Source organism: Eurosta solidaginis, chromosome 5 (genome assembly GCF_040869045.1).
Source record: "Eurosta solidaginis isolate ZX-2024a chromosome 5, ASM4086904v1, whole genome shotgun sequence".
NCBI lineage: Eukaryota > Metazoa > Arthropoda > Insecta > Diptera > Tephritidae > Eurosta > Eurosta solidaginis.
The window spans coordinates 103,813,781-103,840,601 of record NC_090323.1 but is presented as its reverse complement, the minus strand read 5'-3'; the positions used below and the strand labels follow the sequence as shown (position 1 = coordinate 103,840,601).

The 26,821-nt window shown below is 37.7% G+C and overlaps 1 protein-coding gene across 1 annotated transcript; it reads left to right on the top strand.

Annotated features, from left to right (window-relative positions):
- Positions 1-1,219: 1,219 nt before the first annotated feature.
- On the top strand, positions 1,220-26,589 carry LOC137253149 (uncharacterized). Its single transcript, XM_067789601.1, has 3 exons — positions 1,220-1,240; positions 24,881-25,253; positions 25,316-26,589. The coding sequence occupies exons 1-3, from the start codon at positions 1,235-1,237 to the stop codon at positions 26,008-26,010; spliced, it is 1,074 nt and encodes a 357-aa protein (XP_067645702.1). The 5' UTR covers positions 1,220-1,234; the 3' UTR covers positions 26,011-26,589.
- The last annotated feature ends 232 nt before the right edge of the window (positions 26,590-26,821 follow it).

Genomic DNA, 26,821 nt, shown 5'->3' with positions numbered 1-26,821 from the left:
GTTACACATGCGCCGCGGTCATGAAGAGAATGTGAAACCGCTTCAAGTAGAAGCATGACGTTAATATGGGATGAAAAAGTCATAATATTTATCTGTCATCACTCATCATGTAGAAATTACTTCTAGTGGCTCGAGTGTATTTGATATAAAATAAGTTGAAGCTTTTTCAAAAGGCGGAATCCGCCTATGTAAATGACCGTGAATAAGTCGCGGAATGTTGGCCATGACAAATAATCTCCCTTAAAAACCTCGGTATCGCGAGGCGGAAGCCTAATATTGCGTTCCCTAACCTAGTCATAGCTTGATTTTTAATAGGCTTTATCTTTTTGCTTTGTAGCTAGGTCACCTATGAACCCTATGAACCCTATGTACTTCATATAAGTCGTGTACGCTAACTTATACTTTTTCTTCGCTTCACTAGCATCTTTGGAAGATGTTGCAGCATCTGATCCCTGAAACCCACATAGCTGCGTTTGATTTTGTTCCACAGCTCTTTATCCTCCTCCCTTAGGTCTCGATGACTGATTGATTGGGGTTCGATCAAATTTTCGACCAACAGATTAAAAGTTGCCTTTTTTTATTTATTTATTATTATTATTATTATTAAAAAAAAAAAAACTTGGATGAAATCCGAATAATGCACGCAGTGATGAAGTGCTTTGCAATCCAAAAGTGCTAAAATTGGCATAAAACCCAAATAGCTTGCTTTTCCGCTAAAAATGTTAAGCTTTTTAACAAAACAGCGCTGTGGTGCTTCAAGTTCCTTTGTTTTTGTGTGTTTTTTTGGTATATATATTTAAGAGTTTACACTGAGCAAAATCCCGAAATTTATCACCAAAATCTAGGAAATATTAGTATAATTAACCAGCCAGCAGAAAAATGGAAAATCTGAAATTTCGTTACAAATATATTTATTTATTATTCCTAAAATGATGACAAATTATTTGAAAAGTAATTGCACACTTTATTTCATATAAAAAAAATCTATTTTTAAACTTTCTTTTTCAGGTTTTGGGATTCGCAGTACTAGTATCGGGATTTGCACTCCTATTTGAAAGTTGCTCACCACCCACCACTATCTGTATGCACGCAAGGAGAATTCAGCACCAGGTGCTGCTATCCCAACAGCTGATTGCTTCTGCTTGGTCAATTTCCATACAACGCCTTGCACAACAGTATATCAGTTAATCGAAATTAAAGAAAATTTTCTTTGCTTTTATGGATTCGCCTTGGTATGCAAGTATGCAGCTTCGCCGTGATTGGTTTCCTTCTTTTCTTTGCTTTCGGTCACTTGTTTTAAATAATGCGATCGCAAATCGCTATTATTTTTTGCAATTGGTCTCTAAATATTGCCTTTTTGTTGCTATTCCTTTATTCACCATTTAGGTGTATACTAATTCTATATGCTATTTATAGCCGCGCTTTAAAGCTTAGTAACATTGGATTTTTATAGTATTGCTTTTATTACCAGTACTTCCGCTGTTCATTATATATCAATAATATCATCTGTATTTAATTAGCGAGACATGCTCTTATTGCTTTATACAGTTGTTTTTGTTATTGATATTAAAGCAAATTTGCAAAGTTTACAAACGACGATGGTTACTAGGACATGTTTCTGAATTTCACTTCATCAGCTAAGTATTGATCTCGAAATTTCCAACATTCATACTTCATACTAGGGTAAAGACAGATGCCTTTAATGACTCAGCTATATGAATGCCCCGCTGCCATCGCCGTTTGTAAACTTTACAAATTTTCTCTAATATCAATAAAGCAGTATGAGCATATCTCGGTAATTAAATACAGATGATATTATTTTTAAATTTTATAAATTAAAACGATAATATAAGTTAAAACGAAATAAACGCGGTGGAAATGATTTTGGTGTTTTTCTAAACTTATTGGTATTAAATTAGTTTAATTGAAAATAATAGTGTAGTGCTGGTGCCGCCAACAAAAATTCAATTGGCAAATAATGCAGAGCGTTATAATGATAGTGAGATCTATTAATTTGGACACTTTCTTATATTTATTTGAATTAATTTGGGAAACCCCAATAAGCACTAGCTGCAAAATAATTAAATTCCCACTTTTTATTTTGTTTATGTCCTTTCGGACGGACACAATAAAGTAGTATTTGTTTGCTTAAGTTTTCCTCTTTGATATTAAAGCTCTTTATTTTTGTGTAAATACTTGTTCGTAGAACAGCTACCAAGGACCAACGACACAATTGGCAGGTATGAAACAAATTGTGTTTTGCGTAAAGGAAAAACACGATAATTAGTATTCGTAGAAAGAAATACGTATAACTAAAATCTATGTTTATTTTGTCAATATGTATTATTGTAATATCACAACAAAAGGATTTTAGGAACTTAAGTATTGTTTGAATTGGAACTCCAAAATCGAACGCAGAAACAGATGGTGATTTGTTGGCATGCAAACTAAATCAGGGCCGACGGCAACTTCCAAATCAGCACTGAAGCCCGAATTTTTTCCCCTAACGAAATAAAATGCTGGATGAAGAGGACATTGGAAGTAAGCAAACAAGCAAATAGTTAAGCAACGAACAAAAAAAAATAGTTAAGTTGAGAGCGGCTACCCGGTAGGAAATTAATTAAGCCACTGGCCTAAACACCAACCCTTCGGCTCAATTGTGGTCCCAAGATCTCTTTCGAAGCTCAAGCACGCGATCATATATTCCATTTGCCCGATGTTAAATGGCGCTATACTACTATAGTCATAGGGCCTGTACTCAAGCTGCCCCCAGGCCCTAAGCCTTGTTGCAGTTGCTAACGCGAGCAATGCTGTTTCCGGGGGTAGTTTTAGGGCATCGATTTTTCCTAGTAAATAATCAAGATCGGGTTTCTCCGCGTTGGCCGACTGAACATCCCAAAGTGATCCATCAGAGAGCTGATTGTTGACAATTTGTTAAAGCTGGGTGAACTTCAATCGGGTTGAGACTGTCCATTATTACTTTTTTGAGACATAGTTGAAAGCTCCACCAATGTCCATATTGGTGGTGTTCCAGGGCTTTCTCTATATTCATAACCACCATATGCAATGCAGTATCGATTGACTTGCCTTTGGTGTAATTATGTTGTGCTGAACAGAATAATTCCACGTACATATTTTATTTTATATACACATCTATTAATCTCTCTAGGGTTATGAGCAGAAAAGATGTCAAACTAATAGGTCTGTAGTTTTTCGGGTGCAGATTACTGGCTTTTCTCGTTTTCGGTCTGAATAGTACTCGAGCCATACTCCAAAATGGCGGGACGTGATTCAGTTTTATGCAACCCTCAAAGATTATTATTACACGTTCTATAATCGTTCCAAAAATAATAACTTCTCATTTATTGCTATATATGTACTCGTGGATGTCGAGCATTGTGGCAAATTCTAATGCTTGTGTTTGAGGTCACTACAATAGTTGTAATTCTTTGCAAGCAACTTTCAAAACAACGATCAAGTGGGATATATTCAGTTATCTTATAATTTTCATCAACTTCACTAATATTAACTATTAAAACATCGAAAATAAAACATATGTGACAGTTGTAGGTAAAAAGCAAAACAAAACAAAACAAGTTGAATAAACTGCGAAATTAAGTTAAAATACGATAAATAATTTGCCAACGGTGTTGCTGTGGACTGATAAGTGGCAATTTTAGTGAGTGAATAGCACTTGGTTGGGGAAGTGCCCAATGTAAAGTGCCAAATCATCTTCCGAAGATTAAAAAAGTGAAGATTAGCACTAAAATAAAAAAACCTACCAGCACACCGCTTCTTATATTTGCGTATGCCCACCAGAGATTGCTCAAGTTCCTTCCGAGCTAGATATCACCAAAAATGTCCTACGATTGCAAATAATTCGCTTTTTCCATAATGCTGAAATCCAAATCTTTTTTGTTTTTGATTTGTGATATTTTTTTTTTGTTTTTGTTTTTTTCTCTGATGTTTGTACGAAATTTCCCGTGATTTGACTTTAAGCTGGAATGTTTGAAGCTTTTTCGAACGCCCCATTCACAGTTGCACCGATTTTATGCTTTGAAATGTCATTTTGTTGCTTATTGTTTAGGTGTCTTTAATTCAATCCGCTAATATCAACTTGGTAGTAATTTTTTTGTTGTTGCCTCCCATGTAATTTGATAACCTACCCAGCGTTCTTTTCAAGGTTGCCTGCAATAGAATACAGCTTACATATCAAATTAGTTTTGGGAAGTATAAAGTACTACTTTTGCGAAAAAATTTGTTCAATCTCAAAAAAAACTATTTGAGGTATAAAACAAGGGAGTTCATTAAAAACAAAAGCGTGCTATAGATTACTATTTTTGCCCATTTTTAGTATAGAACCAAAACAGTGTGCGGCGCTTCTCCGAAAATCGAAGGGCGTTTCCCCAACCCGCAGGCATGCCAATTACAATTTTATGCTCTTATAATAGATTATAGTAACGCGTTTAAATCTACTGCTGGAATATTATTCTCCAGGTAAAAAAGACGCACGAATGGCAGTAGCTCAGCATTATTATTAAATTAAAGTGCACTTGCTCAGTATCAGGTTTTTCTGTTACTGTTTCTTTATGTCACGAAGGGACATTCAATCCAGTGTTGTCTGAACTGATTCGTTTCCCAGTTACTTATTGTTTCCCTAGTGTGTACTTTAGTGAGCCGGCAGAAGGTCTCTGGACGATATAATATTACTATAGCACACTGCTGGGCTAGATAGTAGGCAAGACCTTAACAAAATTCGTAAATATTCATTCGGCTATTTCACTAGATTTGTTATTAACGTAATGAAAAATACAGCAACGTTACCAACGTACATATAAAGCAAGGACGAACTATAGATATATTGCAACAGCAGATGATTGGTTGAATAATTGTATATTTCTATAATATTATCTACCGGATATCCGAATCCTACATTTCTCTATCCGGTGACCCGTCATAACCCCCTCTGTAATTTGCAGAGGATTATGTGCATTTTGATTTTAACTTAATTTGTTTATGTCAGCTTCCGGTCCGAGCAAAGTATGTGAACACCATGGTAAAAAAAGATATTTCAGCTTCACAATTTTTGAAGTTCCGTACAAGTGTTGTTTTCTTCGTAGCGTTGCCAGATTTTCACTAGTGAAAACCAATGATGGTGTTTCATTATAACAATTTCCTTCACAGTAAATGGGTAAAATATATAATAGTATCCTTAGACTACACCAAGGGCGTATAGTATATTTCGCACGTTTTATGTAAACATAAGTAAACCATAATTTTAGTTTTTTGGGAAAACGCAACAAAAAAATTATTTTTTCATAGAGTTCCACTATCTATGCATCTACGTTCGCTATTGTAGTCTTATAATGTCAGTATAATCTCGTAAGTTGGTTATATTCGTGAGTCATAGAATCCAAAAAAAATCATAGTTTTGAGTTGAATCAGTTTAAAAGAAAACTTGCGATTTGTTTACATGTATTTTTTGTATGCTCAGAAGGATCTTAGCTGTTAAGAATTAATTTAAGAAGTGTGAAAATTAAGTTTAGAACTATATACACAAGCTTTCGCTGTTAAAAGTTGATATTATAGAACCTCGTCCACCCTATTCTCATTGCAGGAAGACCATTAAAACTTGTAAACGACACGAGTTCCCAATTTATACACAATGTGTCAATAGCTGCGACCACTCCCAAATTGTCATCAAAGTCATCTAACGGGAGTCCAAAGAAACTACCAGTCTCAACAGGGGTGGACCACAGGGAAGTTGCGTGCAAGGCATACAATACGTATGTCGGGGTTGATTCTGGACGAAGTTGGGTCAGAGTAACTTGTGTCTCCTTCGAAAGTCATTTTTATTCTTTTCCAAGGTTGCATAGTGTATATTAGGGTAGACCCTATACGGGTCAAAAGTTTATTTTTCTAATTTTTTGGCATGGAACCATCTCAGTTGGTTCTCTATCCTGAGAAACTATTTCAGTATTTTTCTCGTGTTTTTCTTTTTTTGTTTTTTTTTTTGTTTTTTTTGTTTTTTTGTTTAAGAATATTTAGATGTCGCTACTGAGGATTGAATTTTAAATGGTCATTGCTATGTGTGGCGCATTCTCCTTTTACGGTACTATTTACTATTTTATCAAAAAAACTAAGATAATCTTTAAAGTTATAAGCAGACCCTTTGGAAAACCTATGTATATAAAATTTATTTTCCGTTTTTTGCTGTTTTATCCGTTAAATAAAGATGTGTTAAGCATGGCGTTAAATTAAAATATTTAAAACATCCGCATATGTAGTTAAAAGGAATTTCAGATTTTTTAGTGAGTGTTGTGTAACTGACAAGAGGGCATTTCTATAATTTCCACGATAAAGGTTCGTGCGCCAAAATACTAGATATTACTTTGTTTACTTAAGCCTAAATCTTTACAAAAAAGTGGGTTTTGTCCAATACCCAGAAAAAAAGTTGATTTTTTCGCATAGCGTTATTATTATAAATACGAAACTACAGGTTTGACTCACTTATTTACTTTGACTTCTCCTAATTCCTGATATTTGGCAAATCTTTATTAACTTTTCAATCTAAGCCCTGCAATTTTTCCTACAAAAATATCATGAGTTTCAGGTCTAAGTATAATAAGAATCAGGTAAAATAACAGTTGCAATAAATATTGAAAGTGCTACAACTTCTTTGTGTATTATTTTAATAATATGGTTTCAAAGCAACATTTTCTTGAATTTTTAAGTTTCGTTTGGTAAAGAAAAAAAACATGCATTAAAAAGGACTTTAAACGGAAATGTGGAGCTTCTCAAAGCCAAAATAATAACATATCAATTTTAAAAATCGGTCGTCAAATAACCAAGTTACAACGAAAAAACCTTTTTGGCTGATTTTCGAAGGATCAAAAAAAAATAAAAAATTTTTTTCCGAAACCCTCTCAACATAATCTTCAAATTTAGGGGCGGATATGAGCAACTTTTTTTTCGACCCAGTCTACTAGTCAGTGTATTCAACATCAACATACCAGTTGGCATACTACTCAGTCTATGCATCAATGTAATAACAGTTGACATACTAGTCGATATTTGCATCAGTATCCTACTATTTAATATACTAGTCTCAGTTGGGTTGAAAAATTACTTGAAAATTGATAAATTAGCTCAAATTTATGTTATTCATTATATTTCATATATATAAAAGGTATGTATATATATACATATGTATATAACTTTAAAATTTATCACTTCAATACATTATACTTTGGAATAAATTTTAATAAAAATACGTACATATATATGAAAACTAAAAAGTAACGGAATAACACACGAATGTGACGCAATCTTAAGACGCAGGGCTAAGTTAATGAGTTCACCATGGCCAGAACATTCCCACATTAAATTCCTCAAGCCAAGAGAACTGCTAGGGTTCATCATGGAAGTCGGATGGGATGAGGTGCTGACCAAAGGTCGTAGTGCAATCCTCAATAAATTATCTATCTATCTAACGGAGAAGGGACGAACCAGTAGTGGTTGACTGTGTAAAAACAGGCCAAGCTGCACTAGCGCCGTCCTGTTATGAGTGTTAATGGAGTTCAGAATGGTGGTAGTGATATGCACTTTACGGAAGTCATGCTTATGGCTGGATAACCGAACAATTTCATTTAATTGAGGGAATCATAACGGCTTTAAAAGTTTTCGTTACTGACTAAAGGGATAATATCGGTAGATACTGGCTGGGTTTCCGGTCTTTCTCGTTTATTCTGGAAAGGCATAGGTTTTTAACGACTAGTAGAAAAAATGTCCTAGGCTACTGATGCCCTCATGGCACAGGTGTTTTGGCATCGGTATAGGTCTTCCGTCTGGGACTATTGATATGCATGGCTTGGCCTTTTCAATAACATCTTTAACCTCTGTTGAGGTAACGGTGAGGGTTGACTCGTCCTGCTTGTGTTTATGTGCCCGTTGATTTGGACGATATCTAGCATTGTCAACTGAAGTATGCATTGCAAATTGGCTACAGAAAGCACTCGCGCATTTCCTCGAGCCCACAGACAAAATTCTAGTCAAATGAATTATTTAAATACTAACTAGTATTAATAAAACCACAAAATTATAGCCAATGAACCATTCTAAAACTGACCAGTATGATGAACGCCACACAATTCTAGTCAATTAACTACTAATACACTAACTAGTATGAATAAAACCACACCACGCATATATCTCCAAGGGTCTAGACTATTCACTAACAGCCTTCTCGAACAGTTGCTTATCACATATTCGCGTTTGTCTTCTTGTTGTATGCGTGTACATGTGTGAGTGAAACTTCTGCGCTTTTAGCTGTTGTTTACATGTATGTGCTATAGCGTCGGAGCTCTTATGCGCTCTCGCTGGCTTCTTCGCATATGTGTGTATATGGGTCAAAACATATGCTGACGATACTCACGCCCAATAGGACGTAGGGAAGATCTTGTCTTTAGGCTAAACGAAGATCTTGATAAAATATCAGTTTGGGCAGAAATAAATAGCCTTTGCTGAATGCGGAAAAAACACAGGTCCTGCCAATATCGCACGATTCGGTTGACCTAACTGCGCTATCATCCATAGTCCTCGATGGGCTGGGTTCTTGCCAACCTTGCTGTCCTGCGCCATAACAAAAAAAAAGTTCCTATCATGCCTTTAAAAAAAAATGACAAAAAGCGCAGAAAGAATTCAAAACGCTTACAAATTCAAATTAAAACAACATCCGGCCGAACCGGATGTCACGGACAGACCGTTACAACATTCAACAATTTAAAATTCAAAAAAAAAGAAACTTCAAAGAACTAAACGCAAAAAAAAATTTACCGAACCGGAAACGACCGGTTACCAAACTCTGAAAATCAAAAGAACAAAAAAAAAGCTGAAAAGTAAAGAAAAGCGAAATGGGCCGTCGTTACTAGTCTCGGCTTTAAAGTCAACACCCGCTTAACACGTACACATCATCAATCGTGTAGGTCAGGGAAACATACTCTTAGTCCCTAACCCCGTTTGCACCGTTTGCCAGCACAGAATATATATGTTTGCGACATCCGCCCAATGCAGCTCCTGCCTTGGGCGGTGCCTCTTTCCTAGATCCATGTTACCAGGTCGCAAACCCCAATCTACCGGGTACCCCAATGCTTGCCCAAGGACGCCCAGCCCCAGGGCCACAACAGCAGTTGCGTCCTGGCCTTCCTCAACCCAGGCGTAGTCACCCGTCACTTACTTCCAGAGTGGCGACGTCTCCCCCTATGCACTTCAGAATTCTGCAGTTAAACTGTAATGGAATAACTGGGAAGATCGCGAAGATAGTCGATTTCATGAAGCGGCACAACATCCGCATTGCTGCGATTCAAGATACTAAACTCACAGCAAGATCTGCACTGCAAACCTGTTCTGGGTATAATGTTCAAAGAAAGGGGCAGCCTCGCGTTTATCATACACCACTCTGTGCAGGGGCAATGTCTTAGAACGTCAAGGCCAATCTGTCCGGTCAGGCGATGCAAACCTAGAAATCATCAACATCTACATCCCTCCTGTCACCTGTTTCCCCAGTGGATACCGCCCTAATATTAGCGCCTTACTCACTGGCAACAATCGCATTATCTTAGGCGACTTTAATGCCCATCACGATCTATGGCATTCAAACTTGCGGCCGGACAGTAGGGGTGAGATGTTGGCGGATCAAATAGAAGAAACGACGTTCTGCACAATAAACGGAGACGCCCCCACACGTATGGTAGGAACCTGTCGCAGTTCGCCGGATAACTCAATCGTGAGCGCAGAACTCGTAAACTGCGTCAACTGGCAGCCGATGGTAACATTGGCATCCGACCACCTGCCTATACTTATTTCGTTCGAGCGTACCGCTGACTTCATCGTTACAGAAAAACGCATTTTCATAAACTTTAAAAAAGAAAAGTGGAACGAATACAAATCTTTTACAGGAACCTCTTTGCTGCCCTCCCTATCCCGACTGATACCCGCGAAATTCGGCCCCACACAAGCGGGCGAAATGGGAGGAGCACCTAAGAGGTTGTAACCTCTCTGCCGGTGTGGGTAAACTTTGGTCCACCGTAAAGTCCCTATCGAATACGTCTAAGCACAATGACAAAGTTTCCATCGCCTTCGGCGATAAAGTGCTCTCGGATTCGAAAAAATGTGCGAGCGCTTTCTGCCATCAATACGTAATGCATTCTACGGTCCACAAAGATAGACGGAGGGCCAACAGACACGCACATAAACATAAATTCAGCGCGTCACCAATTACCATCACCGCCAAAGAGGTTGAAGATGCCATTGGTCACGCTAAACCATCCAAAGCAGTGGACCCAGACGGTATAGCCATGCCGATGCTTAAAAGCCTATGGAAAGAGGGTTTCAAATACTTAGCACATGTCTTCAAACTGTCTCTTTCCACCTTTGTCATACCCGAAAAATGGAAAATGGCCAAGGTGGTCCCGCTACTAGAGCCTGGGAAACCAGCTAACATAGGAGAGTCGTATAGTCCGATATCTCTCCTATCGCCAGTAGCAAAGACGCTTGAAACCATTTTGCTCCCCTACTTCCAAGCAACTTTGCAGCTAGCCTGTCATCAGCATGGCTTCAGAAAACTCCATAGCACCACCACCGCGCTAAATGCCATCAGCACCCAGATAAATTGCGGTTTAAACCAAACCTCCCACCATAGAACTGTACTCGTAGCGCTAGACCTATCAAAAGCTTTTGATACGGTCAACCATGGCACGTTACTGCAAGACCTGGAAGGGTCTACCCTTCCCCCATGTCTTAAAAGGTGGACCGCAAATTATCTGGGTGGTCGGCAGGCATCGATGCAATTTAGAAACGAAACATCAAAACTAAGAAGAATTAAACAAGGGGTGCCACAGGGTGGTGTCCTACCCCCACTTTTGTTTAATTTCTACATACCTAAGCTACCTTCACCACCAGAAGGAGTCACTATCGTTTCATACGCCGATGATTGCACAATAATGGCCACATGCCCACAGATCGATGAGCTCTGCAACAGAATAAACGGCTACCTCCCTGATCACTCCAGTTTTTTCGCCTCGCGAAACCTGGCATTATCACCGACTAAATCTTCCGCGACCTTATTTACAACATGGACGTCCCAAATGTCGACCATTTTGAACATCCACGTCGATGGCACTACGCTACCGACTGTCATACACCCTAAAATCTTGGGTGTGACGTTTGATCAGGATCTACATTTTGGTGAGCGCGCAGCCGCAATTTTTCCGAAAATCTTGCTGGCACTACCTGGGGAAAAGATAAAGAAACGCTCATTACTACATACAAAGCAATTGGCCGGCCGTTTATGTGCTACGCGTCACCCATATGGTCACCAAGCCTAAAAATTACCCACTGGAAGAAGCTACAAGCCTGCCAAAATACTGCTCTCAGAATCGCCACGGGCTGTCTTCTTATGTCCCCAGAACACCATCTACATAATGAGGCGAGAATACTCCCCATCAGGGAGATGAAATGAGAATGAGGAGTCATCTCCTTAAGCATTTTGAGGAAATACGGCATCTGATAACCCAGCCGTATGAAGCAAAAAAACACAAGCAGGTCCTTGGTGAACTCCACAAACAGGCGTCGGACCTTTATGACAGGAATTGCCCGGTGAATCCAGTACTCAAAGAAAAGTACCCAAAGCTTGTGGAAGAGGAACGCATACTCCCCAGGGAAACGTCACTATTGCTCAACTTCGTTCTGGATACTGTAACAGGTTAAACTCTTACCTATCCAGAATCAACCCCGACATACAAAATGTATGCCCCGCTTGCAATGTGTCCCCACATGACACCAACCATCTCCTTATTTGTAATGTGGAACCAACGCTTCTCACACCCCTTTCATCATGGTCCACCCCTGTTGAAACAGCAATTTTCCTTGGACTACCGTTAGAGGATATTGATGACTATTTGTGATCGGTCGCGGCTGTTAGGTGGGGCGAAACACTGCTATAACAACAACAACAACAACGTACACATCATATTTCCTATAGTATATCAAAACTATACAATACTTTAAGGAACCTGTGGCATACTTGTTTTTGTCTACCTCATAACATAAAACTTAAATTAGTTAAGGCTCTCATTGTGCCTCAAATAAGCTATTTTAAAAATGTCTATGGAGATTTAGACTGCGAATCTAAAAATAAACTAAGTTTGACTATTAACAAGGTGGCAAGATTCATCTATTGTAAAAGAAAGTTTGACCACATTTCACCATACTCAAAAAATATACATACTTGGGTTTAGCATAGAAGTCTATCTAAATGTCCGAAATGTTTTGTTTTTATATAAAATAATTAAATTTCAACAACCTGATACCTTTATGAGAAACTGAAATTTGTACAATCTTCGCGAACTCACATTAAATCATTAAAAACAAAAGCGTGCTCTAGATCACTATTTTTGCCCATTTTTAGTATAGAACCAAAACAGTGTGCGCTTCTCCGAAAATCGAAGGGCGTTTCCCCAACCCGCAGGCATGCCAATTACAATTGTATGCTCTTATAATAGATTATAGTAACGCGTTTAAAACTGCTGCTGGAATATTATTCTCCAGTATTAGGTAAAAAAGACGCACGAATGGCAGTAGCTTAGCATTATTATTAAATTAAAGTGCACTTACTCAGTATCAGGGTTTTCTGTTACTGTTTCTTTATGTCACGAAGGGACATTCAATCCAGTGTTGCCTGAACTGATTTGTTTCCCAGTTACTTATTGTTTCCCTAGTGTGTACTTTAGTGAGCCGGCAGAAGGTCTCTGGACGATATAATATTACTATAGCACACTGCTGGGCTAGATAGTAGGCAAGACCTTAACAAAATTCGTAAATACTCATTCGGCTATTTCACTAGATTTGTTATTAACGTAATGAAAAATACAGCAACGTTACCAACGTACATATAAAGCAAGGACGAACTATAGATATATTGCAACAGCAGATTATTGGTTGAATGATTGTATATTTCTATAATATTATCTACCGGATATCCGAATCCTACATTTCTCTATCCGGTGACCCGTCATAACCCCCTCTGTAATTTGCAGGGGATTATGTGCATTTTGATTTTAACTTAATTTGTTTATGTCAGCTTCCGGTCCGAGCAAAGTATGTGAACACCATGGTAAAAAAAGATATTTCAGCTTCACAATTTTTGAAGTTCCGTAAAAAGTGTTGTTTTCTTCGTAGCGTTGCCAGATTTTCACTAGTGAAAACCAATGATGGTGTTTCATTATAACAATTTCCTTCACAGTAAATGGGTAAAATATATAATAGTATCCTTAGACTACACCAAGTGCGTATAGTATATTTCGCACGTTTTATGTAAACATAAGTAATCCATAATTTTAGTTTTTTGGGAAAACGCAACAAAAAAAATTATTTTTTCATAGAGTTCCACTATCTATGCATCTACGTTCGCTATTGTGGTCTTATAATGTCAGTATAATCTCGTAAGTTGGTTATATTCGTGAGTCATAGAATCCAAAAAAAATCATAGTTTTGAGTTGAATCAGTTTAAAAGAAAACTTGCGATTTGTTTACATGTATTTTTTGTATGCTCAGAAGGATCTAAGCTGTTAAGAATTAATTTAAGAAGTGTGAAAATTAAGTTTAGAACTATATACAGTTTTCAAGCTTTCGCTGTTAAAAGTTGATATTATAGAATCTCGTCCACCCTGTTCTCATTGCAGGAAGACCATTAAAACTTGTAAACGATACGAGTTCCCAATTTATACACAATGTGTCAATAGGTGCGACGAATCCCAAATTGTCATCAAAGTCCTCTAACGGGAGTCCAAAGAAACTACCAGTCTCAACAGGGGTGGACCACAGGGAAGTTGCGTGCAAGGCATACAATACGTATGTCGGGGTTGATTCTGGACAAGTAAGAGTTTAACCATTACGAAGTTGGGTCAGAGTAACTTGTGTCTCCTTCGAAAGTCATTTTTATTCTTTTCCAAGGTTGCATAGTGTATATTAGGGTAGACCCTATACGGGTGAAAAGTTTATTTTTCTAATATTTTGGCATGGAACCATCTCAGTTGGTTCTCTATCCTGAGAAACTATTTCAGTATTTTTCTCGTATTTTCCTTTTTTTTTTTGTTTTTTTTTTTTTTGTTTTTTTTTTTTTGTTTTTTTTTTTTTTGTTTTTTTGTTGAAGAATATTTAAATGTCGCTACTGAGGATTGAATTTAAAATGGTCATTGCTATGTGTGGCGCATTCTCCTTTTACAGTACTATTTACTATTTTATCAAAAAAACTAAGATAATCTTTAAAGTTATAAGCAGACCCTTTGGAAAACCTATGCATATAAAATTTATTTTCCGTTTTTTGCTGTTTTATCCGTTAAATAAAGATGTGTTGAGTATGGTCGTTAAATTAAAATATTTAAAACATCCGCATATGTAGTTAAAAAGTATTTCAGATTTTTTAGTGAGTGTTGTGTAACTGACAAGAGGGCATTTCTATAATTTCCACGATAAAGGTTCGTGCGCCAAAATACTAGATAGTACTTTGTTTACTTAAGCCTAAATCTTTACAAAAAAGTGGGTTTTGTCCAATACCCAGAAAAAAAGTTGATTTTTTCGCATAGCGTTATTATTATAAATACGAAACTACAGGTTTGACTCACTTATTTACTTTGACTTCCCCTAATCCCTGATATTTGGCATATCTTTATTAACTTTTCAATCTAAGCGCTGCAATTCTTCCTACAAAAATATCATGAGTTTCAGGTCTAAGTATAATAAGAATCAGGTAAAAAAACGTTTGCAGAAAATATTGAAAGTGCTATAACTTCTTTGTGTATTATTTTAATAATATGGTTTCAAAGCAACATTTTCTTGAATTTTTAAGTTTCGTTTGGTAAAGAAAAAAACATACATTAGGGGGGGGGGGGGGGGGCATTAAAAAGGACTTTAAACGGAAATGTGGAGCTTCTCCAAAATAATGACATATCAATTTTAAAAATCGGTCGTCAAATAACCAAGTTACAACGAAAAAACTTTTTTGGCTGATTTTCGAAGGATCAAAAAAAAAAAAAAATAAAAAAATTTGTTTCCGAAACCCTCTCAACATAACTTCAAATTTAGGGGCGGATATGAGCAACTTTTTTTTTCGACCCAGTCTACTAGTCAGTGTATTCAACATCAACATACCAGTTGGCATACTACTCAGTCTATGCATCAATGTAATAACAGTTGACATACTAGTCGATATTTGCATCAGTATCCTACTATTTAATATACTAGTCTCAGTTGGGTTGAAAAATTACTTGAAAATTGATAAATTAGCTCAAATTTATGTTATTCATTATATTTCATATATATAAAAGGTATGTATATATATATATATATGTATATAACTTTAAAATTTATCACTTCAATACATTATACTTTGGAACAAATTTTAATAAAAATACGTACATATATATGAAAACTAAAAAGTAACGGAATAACACACGAATGTGACGCAATCTTAAGACGCAGGGCTAAGTTAATGGGTTCACCATGGCCAGAACATTCCCACATTAAATCCCTCAAGCCAAGAGAACTGCTAGGGTTCATCATGGAAGTCGGATGGGATGAGGTGCTGACCAAAGGTCGCAGTGCAATCCTCAATAAATTATCTATATATCTAACGGAGAAGGGACGAACCAGTAGTGGTTGACTGTGTAAAAACAGGCCAAGCTGCACTAGCGCCGTCCTGTTATGAGTTTTAATGGAGTTCAGAATGGTGGTAGTGATATGCACTTTACGGAAGTCATGCTTATGGCTGGATAACCGAACAATTTCATTTAATTGAGGGAATCATAACGGCTTTAAAAGTTTTCGTTACTGACTAATGGGATAATATCGGTAGATACTGGCTGGGTTTCCGGTCTTTCTCGTTTATTCTGGAAAGGCATAGGCTTTTAACGATTAGTAGAAAAAATGTCCTAGGCTACTGATGCCCTCATGGCACAGGTGTTTTGGCATCGGCATAAGTCTTCCGTCTGGGACTATTGATATGCATGGCTTGGCCTTTTCAATAACTTCTTTAACCTCTGTTGAGGTAACGGTGAGGGTTGACTCGTCCTGCTTGTGTTTATGTGCCCGTTTATTTGGACGATATCTAGCATTGTCAACTGAAGTATGCATTTCAAATTGGCTACAGAAAGCACTCGTTTATTGCTGTGTACATATATGTGTGTCTGTCTTCTCTTTCCTCTTCGCTCTTAACTTTGCTGTTGTTGTTGTTGTAGCGAGAAGGATACTCCCCGAAGGCCTTGGGGAGTATTATCGATGTTGATGGTCCTTTGTCGGATGCAGATCCGGTACGCTTCCAATTGTAACGAATTTTGGGAAATTCTTCATTATTTTGCCCTTCTGAATCTCTAAACTGTCGAATAAACAACTCAAGTATTCAGTATAGCAAAATGTTCTTTATTTACACTATATTCAGTATAGCAAAATTTTCTATATTTACACTACTGCAGTAGTACTTAACAATTAGATTACTCGCGTATTTCAAATATAGCGTGCCAAAGTCGAACTGAATTATTTTTCCTCAGCTTACGCTGCTTTATACTTTCTGTTGCTTCGTTCGCATATATCTCCAAGGGTCTAGACTATTCACTAACAGCCTTCTCGAACAGTTGTTTATCACATATTCGCGTTTGTCTTCTTGTTGTATGCGTGTACATGTGTGAGTGACAACTTCTGCGCTTTAGTTGTTGTTTACATGTATGTGCTATAGCGTCGGAGCTCTTATGCGCTCTCGCTGGCTTCTTCGCATATGTGTGTATATGGGTCAAAACATATGCTGACGATACCCACGCCCAATAGGACGTAGGGAAGATCTTGTCTTTAGGCTAAACGAAGATCTTGATAAAATATCAGTTTGGGCAGAAACAAATAGCCTTTGCTGAATGCGGAAAAAAACACAGGTCCTGCCAATATCGCACGATTCGGTTGACCTAACTGCGCTATCATCCATAGTCCTTGATGGAAAAATATTACGGTATCAATCCGTCGTTACTAGTCTCGGCTTTAAAGTCAACACCCGCTTAACACGTACACATCATCAATCGTGTAGGTCAGGGAAACATACTCTTAGTCCCTAACCCCGTTTGCACCGTTTGCCAGCACAGAATATATATGTTTGCGACATCCGCCCAATGCAGCTCCTGCCTTGGGCGGTGCCTCTTTCCTAGATCCATGTTACCAGGTCGCAAACCCCAATCTACCGGGTACCCCAATGCTTGTCCAAGGACGCCCAGCCCCAGGGCCACAACAGCAGTTGCGTCCTGGCCTTCCTCAACCCAGGCGTAGTCACCCGTCACTTACTTCCAGAGTGGCGACGTCTCCCCCTATGCACTTCAGAATTCTGCAGTTAAACTGTAATGGAATAACTGGGAAGATCGCGGAGATAGTCGATTTCATGAAGCGGCACAACATCCGCATTGCTGCGATTCAAGAGACTAAACTCACAGCAAGATCTGCACTGCAAACCTGTTCTGGGTATAATGTCCAAAGAAAAGATCGCATGAGCAGAAATGGAGGCGGCCTCGCGTTTATCATACACCACTCTGTGCAGGGGCAATGTCTTAGAACGTCAAGGTCTATCTGTCTGGTCAGGCGATCTATGGCATTCAAACTTGCGGGCGGACAGTAGGGGTGAGATGTTGGCGGATCAAATAGAAGAAACGACGTTCTGCACAATAAACGGAGACGGCCCCTCACGACCACCTGCCTATACTTATTTCGTTCGAGCGTACCGCTGACTTCATCGTTACAGAAAAACGCACTTTCATAAACTTTAAAAAAGAAAAGTGGGACGAATACAAATCTTTTACAGACAACCTCTTTGCTGCCCTCCCTATCCCGACTGATGCCCGCCAAGGGGAGCATGCTTTCCGCAATGTCATTTAATCCGCCTCGGCACGTTTCATTCCCGCCGGGAGAATTCCCGAAATTCGGCCCCACACAAACGGGCAAAATGGGAAGAGCACCTAAGAGGTTGTAACCTCTCTGCCGGTGTGGGTAAACTTTGGTCCACCGTAAAGTCCCTATCGAATCCGTCTAAGCACAATGACAAAGTTTCCATCGCCTTCGGCGATAAAGTGCTCTCGGATTCGAAAAAATGTGCGAGCGCATTCTGCCGTCAATACGTAATGTATTCTACGGTCCACAAAGATAGACGGAGGGCCAACAGACACGCACATAAACATAAATTCAGCGCGTCACCAATTACCATCACCGTCAGAGAGGTTGAAGATGCCATTGGTCACGCTAAACCATCCAAAGCAGTGGACCCAGACGGTATAGCCATGCCGATGCTTAAAAGCCTAGGGAAAGAGGGTTTCAAATATTTAGCACATGTCTTCAACCTGTCTCTTTCCACCTTTGTCATACCCGAAAAATGGAAAATGGCCAAGGTGGTCCCGCTACTAGAGCCTGGGAAACCAGCTAACATAGGAGATTAGATTTAGATTAGATTAGATTATTATTTATTTCATTATTCTCATAAGCGTATGTACATATTCGATAGCTTAATTTTACATGTCTACAATATCATTACTTAGAGAATAGTTAGTAACATCTTTATTTTATATAATAAAAATAGTGTTGTATGTCACATCATGTTTTAACAAATTCCATTGTATAAATAGTAGTAGTGGGGTGAGCAAAAAAAAGAATACAAGATATATATATACAAAAAATTATTTAAAATGAGAATAAGATATTTCAAAAATAAATTGACTAAATTAAATCATGAAACAATTTGAAGAAAGAATACAAAAGCTAAGTTTACAGAATTCCTCATAAGAAAACAGCAAAAACAAAATTCAAAACTATACAATGCATATATAAAATTAAAGACTATATTATACAACGTAGTGCATCAAAATTTCTATCTGGTTGGTATCAAACTCAAGAAGCCAAGTTTTTATTTTTTTTAAAAACACAGATCTGGATCTAATGTCTCGTATGTTTTCTGGAAGGGAATTAAAAAGTTTGCAGGATAAGACAGTGTAGGAATTTCTAAACAATGTTGTTCGAAAAACTGGTAAAGAAACAAGTGTGCTATGGTTACTACGCAGGCTGTACATTCCTCGTGTGGGATTTTGCAAATAGCCACCTCTCATGTAAAAAATTTTTAAAACTTTGTAATAGAACAAATGCCGAACTGGGAATATTTTTGATCTTCTAAATAAGTCAAAGGAGTGAGTCCGACGTGGACAATTAAAATTTTTTCTTACTGCACATTTTTGCAGTACAGTTAATTGATTTATTTTATTGGAGTGAGCACCACCCCAGCAACTTATTCCATATTCTAATTTTGAATGAAATATACTATAATAAGCTGTTTTCAGTGTATGGTTTGGAACGTATTTTCTAAGACGGTAAAGTATACGATTGGTTGAAAGTAAGTATTTTCTTACAGTTGCGATTTGCTCATTCCAGTATAGATTACGGTCAATTGTGACTCCTAGGTATTTGAAGCTATTCACTTTTTCAATTTCAAAGCAGTTAGAGTCACATGCTGTATTATTTTGAAAAGAATACTGATAACGATGGTTGGAGCACTTGTTACTATATAGGATATTACGTTTGCATATTGCACTGTGAAAAGTTATATTAAGATCTTGTGCTTCTTGAAGTTTTGGACTAAAGCACATTAATTTGGTTTTATTGCTGACAACCAGTTTATGTTCCGCAAACCATGACCGAAGTATGTGTATATCGTGGTTCAGATCCGCTATCAAATTTAAAGGATCTGTTGAGTTATATGCAATTCCTAGGTCATCCGCAAATGCTTCGACTTTGCCCTTAAAAGGTTGAATAAATAGTGAGTTCACATAGATAAGGAATAATATGGGACCCAGAACCGATCCTTGTGGTACACCAGAGTTTATGACTTTGGTCTCACTAAGAGTGTTGCCTATTTTCACTCTTTGGGTTCGATTTCCTAAATAAGAAACAAACCAATTGTATAACAAGCCACGAATTCCCAAATTATAAAGCTTATTTAAAAGACGGCCATGATCAACCATATCGAATGCTTTTGTAATGTCCACAAAAACCCCAGCACAATCTTTTTTTGAATCAATACCCTTGTATATAGTTGAACAGAAGTCCAAAAGAGCATCTTCCGTAGAAAGACCATCCCTGAAACCAAATTGCAAAGGACTAAGAAAATTTATTTTTTCAAAGCAGGATAACATCCTTACTTTTAAAATTTTTTCAAAAATTTTAGTAATTGATGACAAAAGTGAAATCGGCCTATAGTTAGCCATATCTTTTTTATTACCTTTTTTGAGAATCGGTATTACAATTCCTAATTTTAATTGTTCTGGGAAAATCCCAGTTGTAACACTCAAGTTAAAGATATGTTTTAAAACATCAACAATATTGTATGAGATTTTCTTTAACATAACGTTAGAGATTCCATCATGACCGGAAGAATCACTATTTTTCAAAGATTTGATTGCAGTTAAAATTTCCGATCCTGAGATTGGCTCAAAAAAGAAGCTGTTGCTTCTGAAAGAATCTTTAGCTACTCCAAAATCAGAGCAACAATCGCAAAGGGGTGTCACATTTGGCGGAAAGTTTGACTTCACAATTGAAGTAAAGTATTCATTAAAATCATTAGCTATTTCTATGGGAACAGAAATATCAACGCCTTCTTTTTGTAAAACAAAATGAGAATCTTGCCTTTTTGTGTTTTTATCAATAATCCTATTTATTACTTTCCACTCTTCTTTTGGATTACCTTTGGATTTATTGACTAAGTTATTATAATAAGCGTCCCGATATTTACGAATTTCTCCATTGATTCGTTTGCATATTTGCTTAAAACGAGTATTCAAATTGGTGTCACATGGATGTTTGTTGCACTTTTTTTAAATTTATTTTTGAACCTAATTCTATTCAAAAGGCATTTATTTATCCACGGTTTGAGTCTGATTTCTGATGCTTTTTTGTTAACGCAGTATGTTGAGGAGTTAATGCATTGCATTAAATTATCTAAAAACAAGCCGTATGCCCTTGATACATTTTCTTCGGCGTATACATTGCTCCAAATATTTAAGCGAAGTTCAATATTTAGTTGATCAAAATTAATTTTTTCCACAACATGCCTATTTCTTTTTCTAACGTCTTTCTCAACCATTGTGTTTTTAAAGAGAATACCACTCATACAGTGATCCGTGATACCCAGGTCCGAGTTAATAGTGGAACAGGCAGACCAAGAAGAACCAAAGAAGCAGCACAGTACGTGATCAAGACACGTACCTGCCACTGGTCTAGTAGCTTCGTTTATAAGTGAATATAACCCACGATCTGACAATACCATGTTATAATTATTAAGTACAGGGCTTGTACTTAATAGATCCAGATTAAAATCGCCCAAAATTACAAGATTCGTCGTTGATACATTACTTAATAATGAATTGAACTCATCGATAAATAATTGAGCAGGTTGCGAGTGAAGTCTATAAATACAGACAAATACAAAGTTTATTTTGCAAATGCAGCACGAAACCTTTATAGCGTCAGCACTAGTGAGACTAAGTCGTTCAATTTTGCTACAGTCAAACGAATCATGAACAAAAACCCCTACACCGCCAGCTGGATATGAATCATTAGCACTTGCATAGAATTTATAATTAGGTAAATTATATTCGTCAATCTCAAAAGAATATATCCAGATTTCTGATACAAAAATAAAGCTAGGTAGGTTCAGGAAAGCATCAAGAGTCGTATAGTCCGATATCTCTCCTATCGCCAGTAGCAAAGACGCTTGAAGCCATTTTGCTCCCCTACTTCCAAGCAAATTTGCAGCTAGCCTGTTATCAGCATGGCTTCAGAAAACTCCATAGCACCACCACCGCTCTAAATGCCATCAGAACCCAGATAAATTGCGGTTTAAAACAAAACTTCACCATAGAACTGTACTCGTAGCGCTAGACCTAACAAAAGCTTTTGATACGGTCAACCATGGCACGTTACTGCAAGACCTGGAAGGGTCTACCCTTCCCCCATGTCTTAAAAGGTGGACCGCAAATTATCTGGGTGGCCGGCAGGCATCGTAGCAATTTAGAAACGAAACATCAAAACTAAGAAGAATTAAACAAGGGGTGCCACAGGGTGGTGTCCTATCCTCACTTTTGTTTAATTTCTACATACCTAAGCTACCTTCACCACCAGAAGGACTCACTATCGTTTCATACGCCGATGACTGCACAATGCACAATAATGGCCACAGGCCCACAGATCGATGAGCTCTGCAACAGAATAAACGGCTACCTCCCTGATCTCTCCAGTTTTTTCGCCTCGCGAAACCTGGCATTATCACCGACTAAATCTTCCGCGACCTTATTTACAACATGGACGTCCCAAATGTCGACCATTTTGAACATCCACGTCGATGGCGCTACGCTACCGACTGTCCTACACCCCAAAATCTTGGGTGTGACGTTTGATCAGGATCTACATTTTGGTGAGCACGCAGCCGCAATTTTTCCGAAAATCCAGAGCCGTAATAAAATCCTCAAATCCCTTGCTGGCAGTACCTGGGGAAAAGATAAAGAAACGCTCATTACTACATACAAAGCAATTGGCCGGCCGTTTATGCGCTACGCGTCACCCATATGGTCACCAAGCCTAAAAATTACCCACTGGAAGAAGCTACAAGCCTGCCAAAATACTGCTCTCAGAATCGCCACGGGATGTCTTCTTATGTCCCCAGAACACCATCTACATAATGAGGCGAGAATACTCCCCATCAGGGAGAGAAATGAGATGCTAACCAAACAGTTCATGTTGAATACCCAGAAACCTGGGCATCCAAACAGACATCTGATTGATGAGCCAACACCGCCTAGGGGCTTAAGGAGTCATCTCCTTAAGCATTTTGAGGAAATACGGCACCTGAGAACCCAGCCGTATGAAGCAAAAAAACACAAGCAGGTCCTTGGTGAACTCCACAAACAGGCGTCGGACCTTTATGTCAGGAGTTGCCCGGTGAATCCAGTACTCAAAGAAAAGTACCCAAAGCTTGTGGAAGAGGAACGCATACTCCCCAGGGAAACGTCACTATTGCTCAACTTCGTTCTGGATACTGTAACAGGTTAAACTCTTACCTATCCAGAATCAACCCCGACATACAAAATGTATGCCCCGCTTGCAATGTGTCCCCACATGACACCAACCATCTCCTTATTTGTAATGTGGAACCAACCCTGTTGAAACAGCAAGTTTCCTTGGACTCCCGTTAGAGGATATTGATGACTATTTGTGATCGGTCGCGGCTGTTAGGTGGGGCGAAACACTGCTATAACAACAACAACAACAACGTACACATCATATTTCCTATAGTATATCAAAACTATACAATACTTTAAGAAACCTGTGGCATACTTGTTTTTGTCTACCTCATAACATAAAACTTAAATTAGTTAAGGCTCTCATTGCGCCTCAAATAAGCTATTTTGAAAATGTCTATGGAGATTTAGACTGCGAATCTAAAAATAAACTAAGTTTGACTATTAACAAGGTGGCAAGATTCATCTATTGTAAAAGAAAGTTTGACCACATTTCACCATACTCAAAAAATATACATACTTGGGTTTAGCATGGAAGTCTATCTAAATGTCCGAAATGTTTTGTTTTTATATAAAATAATTAAATTTCAACAACCTAGATACCTTTATGAGAAACTGAAATTTGTACAATCTTCGCGAACTCACAAGATCTTAGTGCCCAGGTATAACACAGTAGCGGCTTCTAGATTATTCATTGTTAGTGCTGTGAAATTCTCTACCTATTCCAATAAAATACATTATGTCCTATGGATGCTTCAAAACGGCAGTAACAGATCTCTTCAAACACTAACCCTCTCCTCCTGTTCAACCTACCTACATACCACGCCTGTGTCGTATTGTCTAAAACTAATGTTAGCTTAAGCTTAAATTTAAGAAGAAAAATTTTAATTAACCTCTTGAATATGTGCAATGAAAAGACTCCAAGTCTTAATGTACTTTGAGATAAATAAATAATAATAAATAACAAAATAATAAATAATAATAATAAATGCGCGGCTTATTGCTGTTGCCGATAACTTGCTGTTGTTGTTGTTGGTGTTCTTGTTGTAGCGATAAGGACACTCCCCGATGGCCTTGGGAATTATTATCGATGTTGATGGTCCTTTGCCCCTTGAATCAATTTGGTATTGTAGTCGCCTCTTACGACAGGCATACCTGCCGCGGGTATATTCTAAGCCCCTTAACCCGCTGGCATGCTTGTATTTTTTTCAGTGAGTAATCTTTAGACTTGGCGACCATATCGGGAACGCGTAGCATGCAAGCGGTCGGCCAATTGCTTTATAAGTGGTAATGAGCCTATCTACCACAAGTGCTGTCGGCAAGACATTTAAGGATTTTATTACGATTCTGGATTTTAGGTACTATTGCGTGCTTGCCAAAATGTAGATCCTGATCGTACGTCACCCAGTATATTTGGGTGTAAGACATGTTGTAAATAAGGTCGCCGATTATTTCGTCGGTGACAATGTCAGGTTTCGCGTGGCACAGAAGCTGGAGGGATCAGGAAAGACCTGTGGTCATTATAGTGCAGTAATCGGTGTAGGATACAATGGTGACTCGTTCTAGTGGTGAAGGGAGCTTCGATGTGTAAAAATTAAACGAAAGCGGGGAAGAACATCACCTTGTCGTACCGGTACCCCAAAAGAAAAAAAATGGATGACAATAGAAATGTCTCCAAATGGCTTAATTATTTTAAGTCTAGATTATGCCTCACGAATCTTATCAAATCTTGTATATTACAGTTACAGAAATCTGTGTTGGATATTGCAACATACGAGGATTACGGAATAATTCTTTACATCGATGACAGTTTTGATCAACTTTCCGACGTTATTTCAACACAAAATCGGTCATCTACAACAACAAATTTTTGGAGTAACTCGCATTTGAGACATGACAATGTAAAGAACATCGGTATAAAATGTATAAATAGTGTCCAGATTTTAACATATTTTGAAGTAGATGAATACAGCAAAGAGGTTGATCTTGTTATGAAGGCATTAAGTTTTAGTGCTTCACAAAGAAGATTTAAAATCAGGCGTAAAGATATGGCCGTTAATTTGTCTGGATATGCTATTGTTGAAGGAGATACACGTTTTATGTTGCTAACTATCTGTAAGTATTCATTTTATTTTATCTTCAGAAAATTTACTTACAGTACAATTATCTTTGATCAGGGTCAGATCACAGGTTGTTCTTGTTCAGCCTCGACGAGGATGTTGAATCGGAAAACTTGCCTGGAAATTTCATATCCTTAATTTCCGCTCTGAAAGTGGATTCTCCAATAACTATTGCAGGGGTAGCTAAAAATTTTGTAGCAATTTACGGCGCTAATAGTAGTCAGGAAGGTGCTTCTTTGCTACTTTACAACACACAGTTCAAAGTCGTTAAAGCGCAACAATATTTTAAAGTCTATTTTGATTCTTGCCGCATTTGGATCAACGATGATAACATACTAATAGCTATGGGGCAAAATTTATCTGTGGTATCTTTTCGGATGTCCCACGACCTCTTAGTAGATCTACTTGGGACATATAATACCGAACAAGGCGTAGCAATAGAAGGTGATCTTATAAATGAAGAGTGCCAGTTGCAATCATTTTGTTCATTGAAAGAAAACGAATTGAGGAAATCAAATGTGTCTCCTGAGAGCAATCAACACTATAGTGTTTGTTTGAAATCAGAAGAAAAAGGACGCAAAGTTACATATTCAGATGAACTGAATCAAACACTTGTATCTGTTGTTCAAGAAAGATCACTTATAGATGATATAGTGCATATTGTAGAAAAACCTTCTGAAAACAATTTGCTATACGAAACACTTCTTGAGTTTTATGTTCATCAATTAGACAATTGTGGAGCTACCGAATAAGAGATGTTAGAAAAACTACTTGCAATGAGGAATAAAATGAAGAATTGCTCAATTATTACGAACGTCGTTAGTCAATTTTCGTGCGCATCGGAGTTCGTTATTGCCAAAGCCTTTTCTTTCATTATTGAAAATTATACACTCCCAAAAGACTCAAATGTGGTGTTCTCTTCGTTAGGCATATTGTAGCCATTTATTCTAAAAACAGTTTCTCAACCGCTCAAAAAGATAGCGTTTATCCAGAACTATCGGAATGATGCGAACTCGTTTCGTTTGCTTTTTCTCCTAGACTCTTTTTACGTGTTATTAACAGAGCCATTTTGCTTTGAAGCATTTTGTGTGGAAAATGTAAAGCTAGAAATGCAAATACTTTGTTGGTTCGATTTTTTGCTAAGTGCTCATTTTCAACATTTAGTTTTTTCGAGAGAAGTTGAAGTGCTTAACTTGCTTTATAAATGGATAAAATTGATAATTGCATACAAAAATCAAATGAAAAAACTCCAAGAAGTATTGAGACTGCTCTATAATGTTATTCAAAACGAACGCATCAGTGAGAAATCAACCTCTTATATGTGGTATTGCATTGAAGATATATGTTTTTGAATAAATATAAAATGGAGGAATTTGTTTATGAAATTGAACGATTAGTTATTATTAATTAAATTAAATTGCTGAGTTTAGTTTTCAGACATGTAAAACGTTAAAGCTGTAAACACGGGGCGGAAAGATGACGAACTTCGCCCGCCGGCACTGGCATTTCCGAAAATTTTACCAGCTATTTCGCCTACTCAAATTGATTGAAACTACGCTTTTA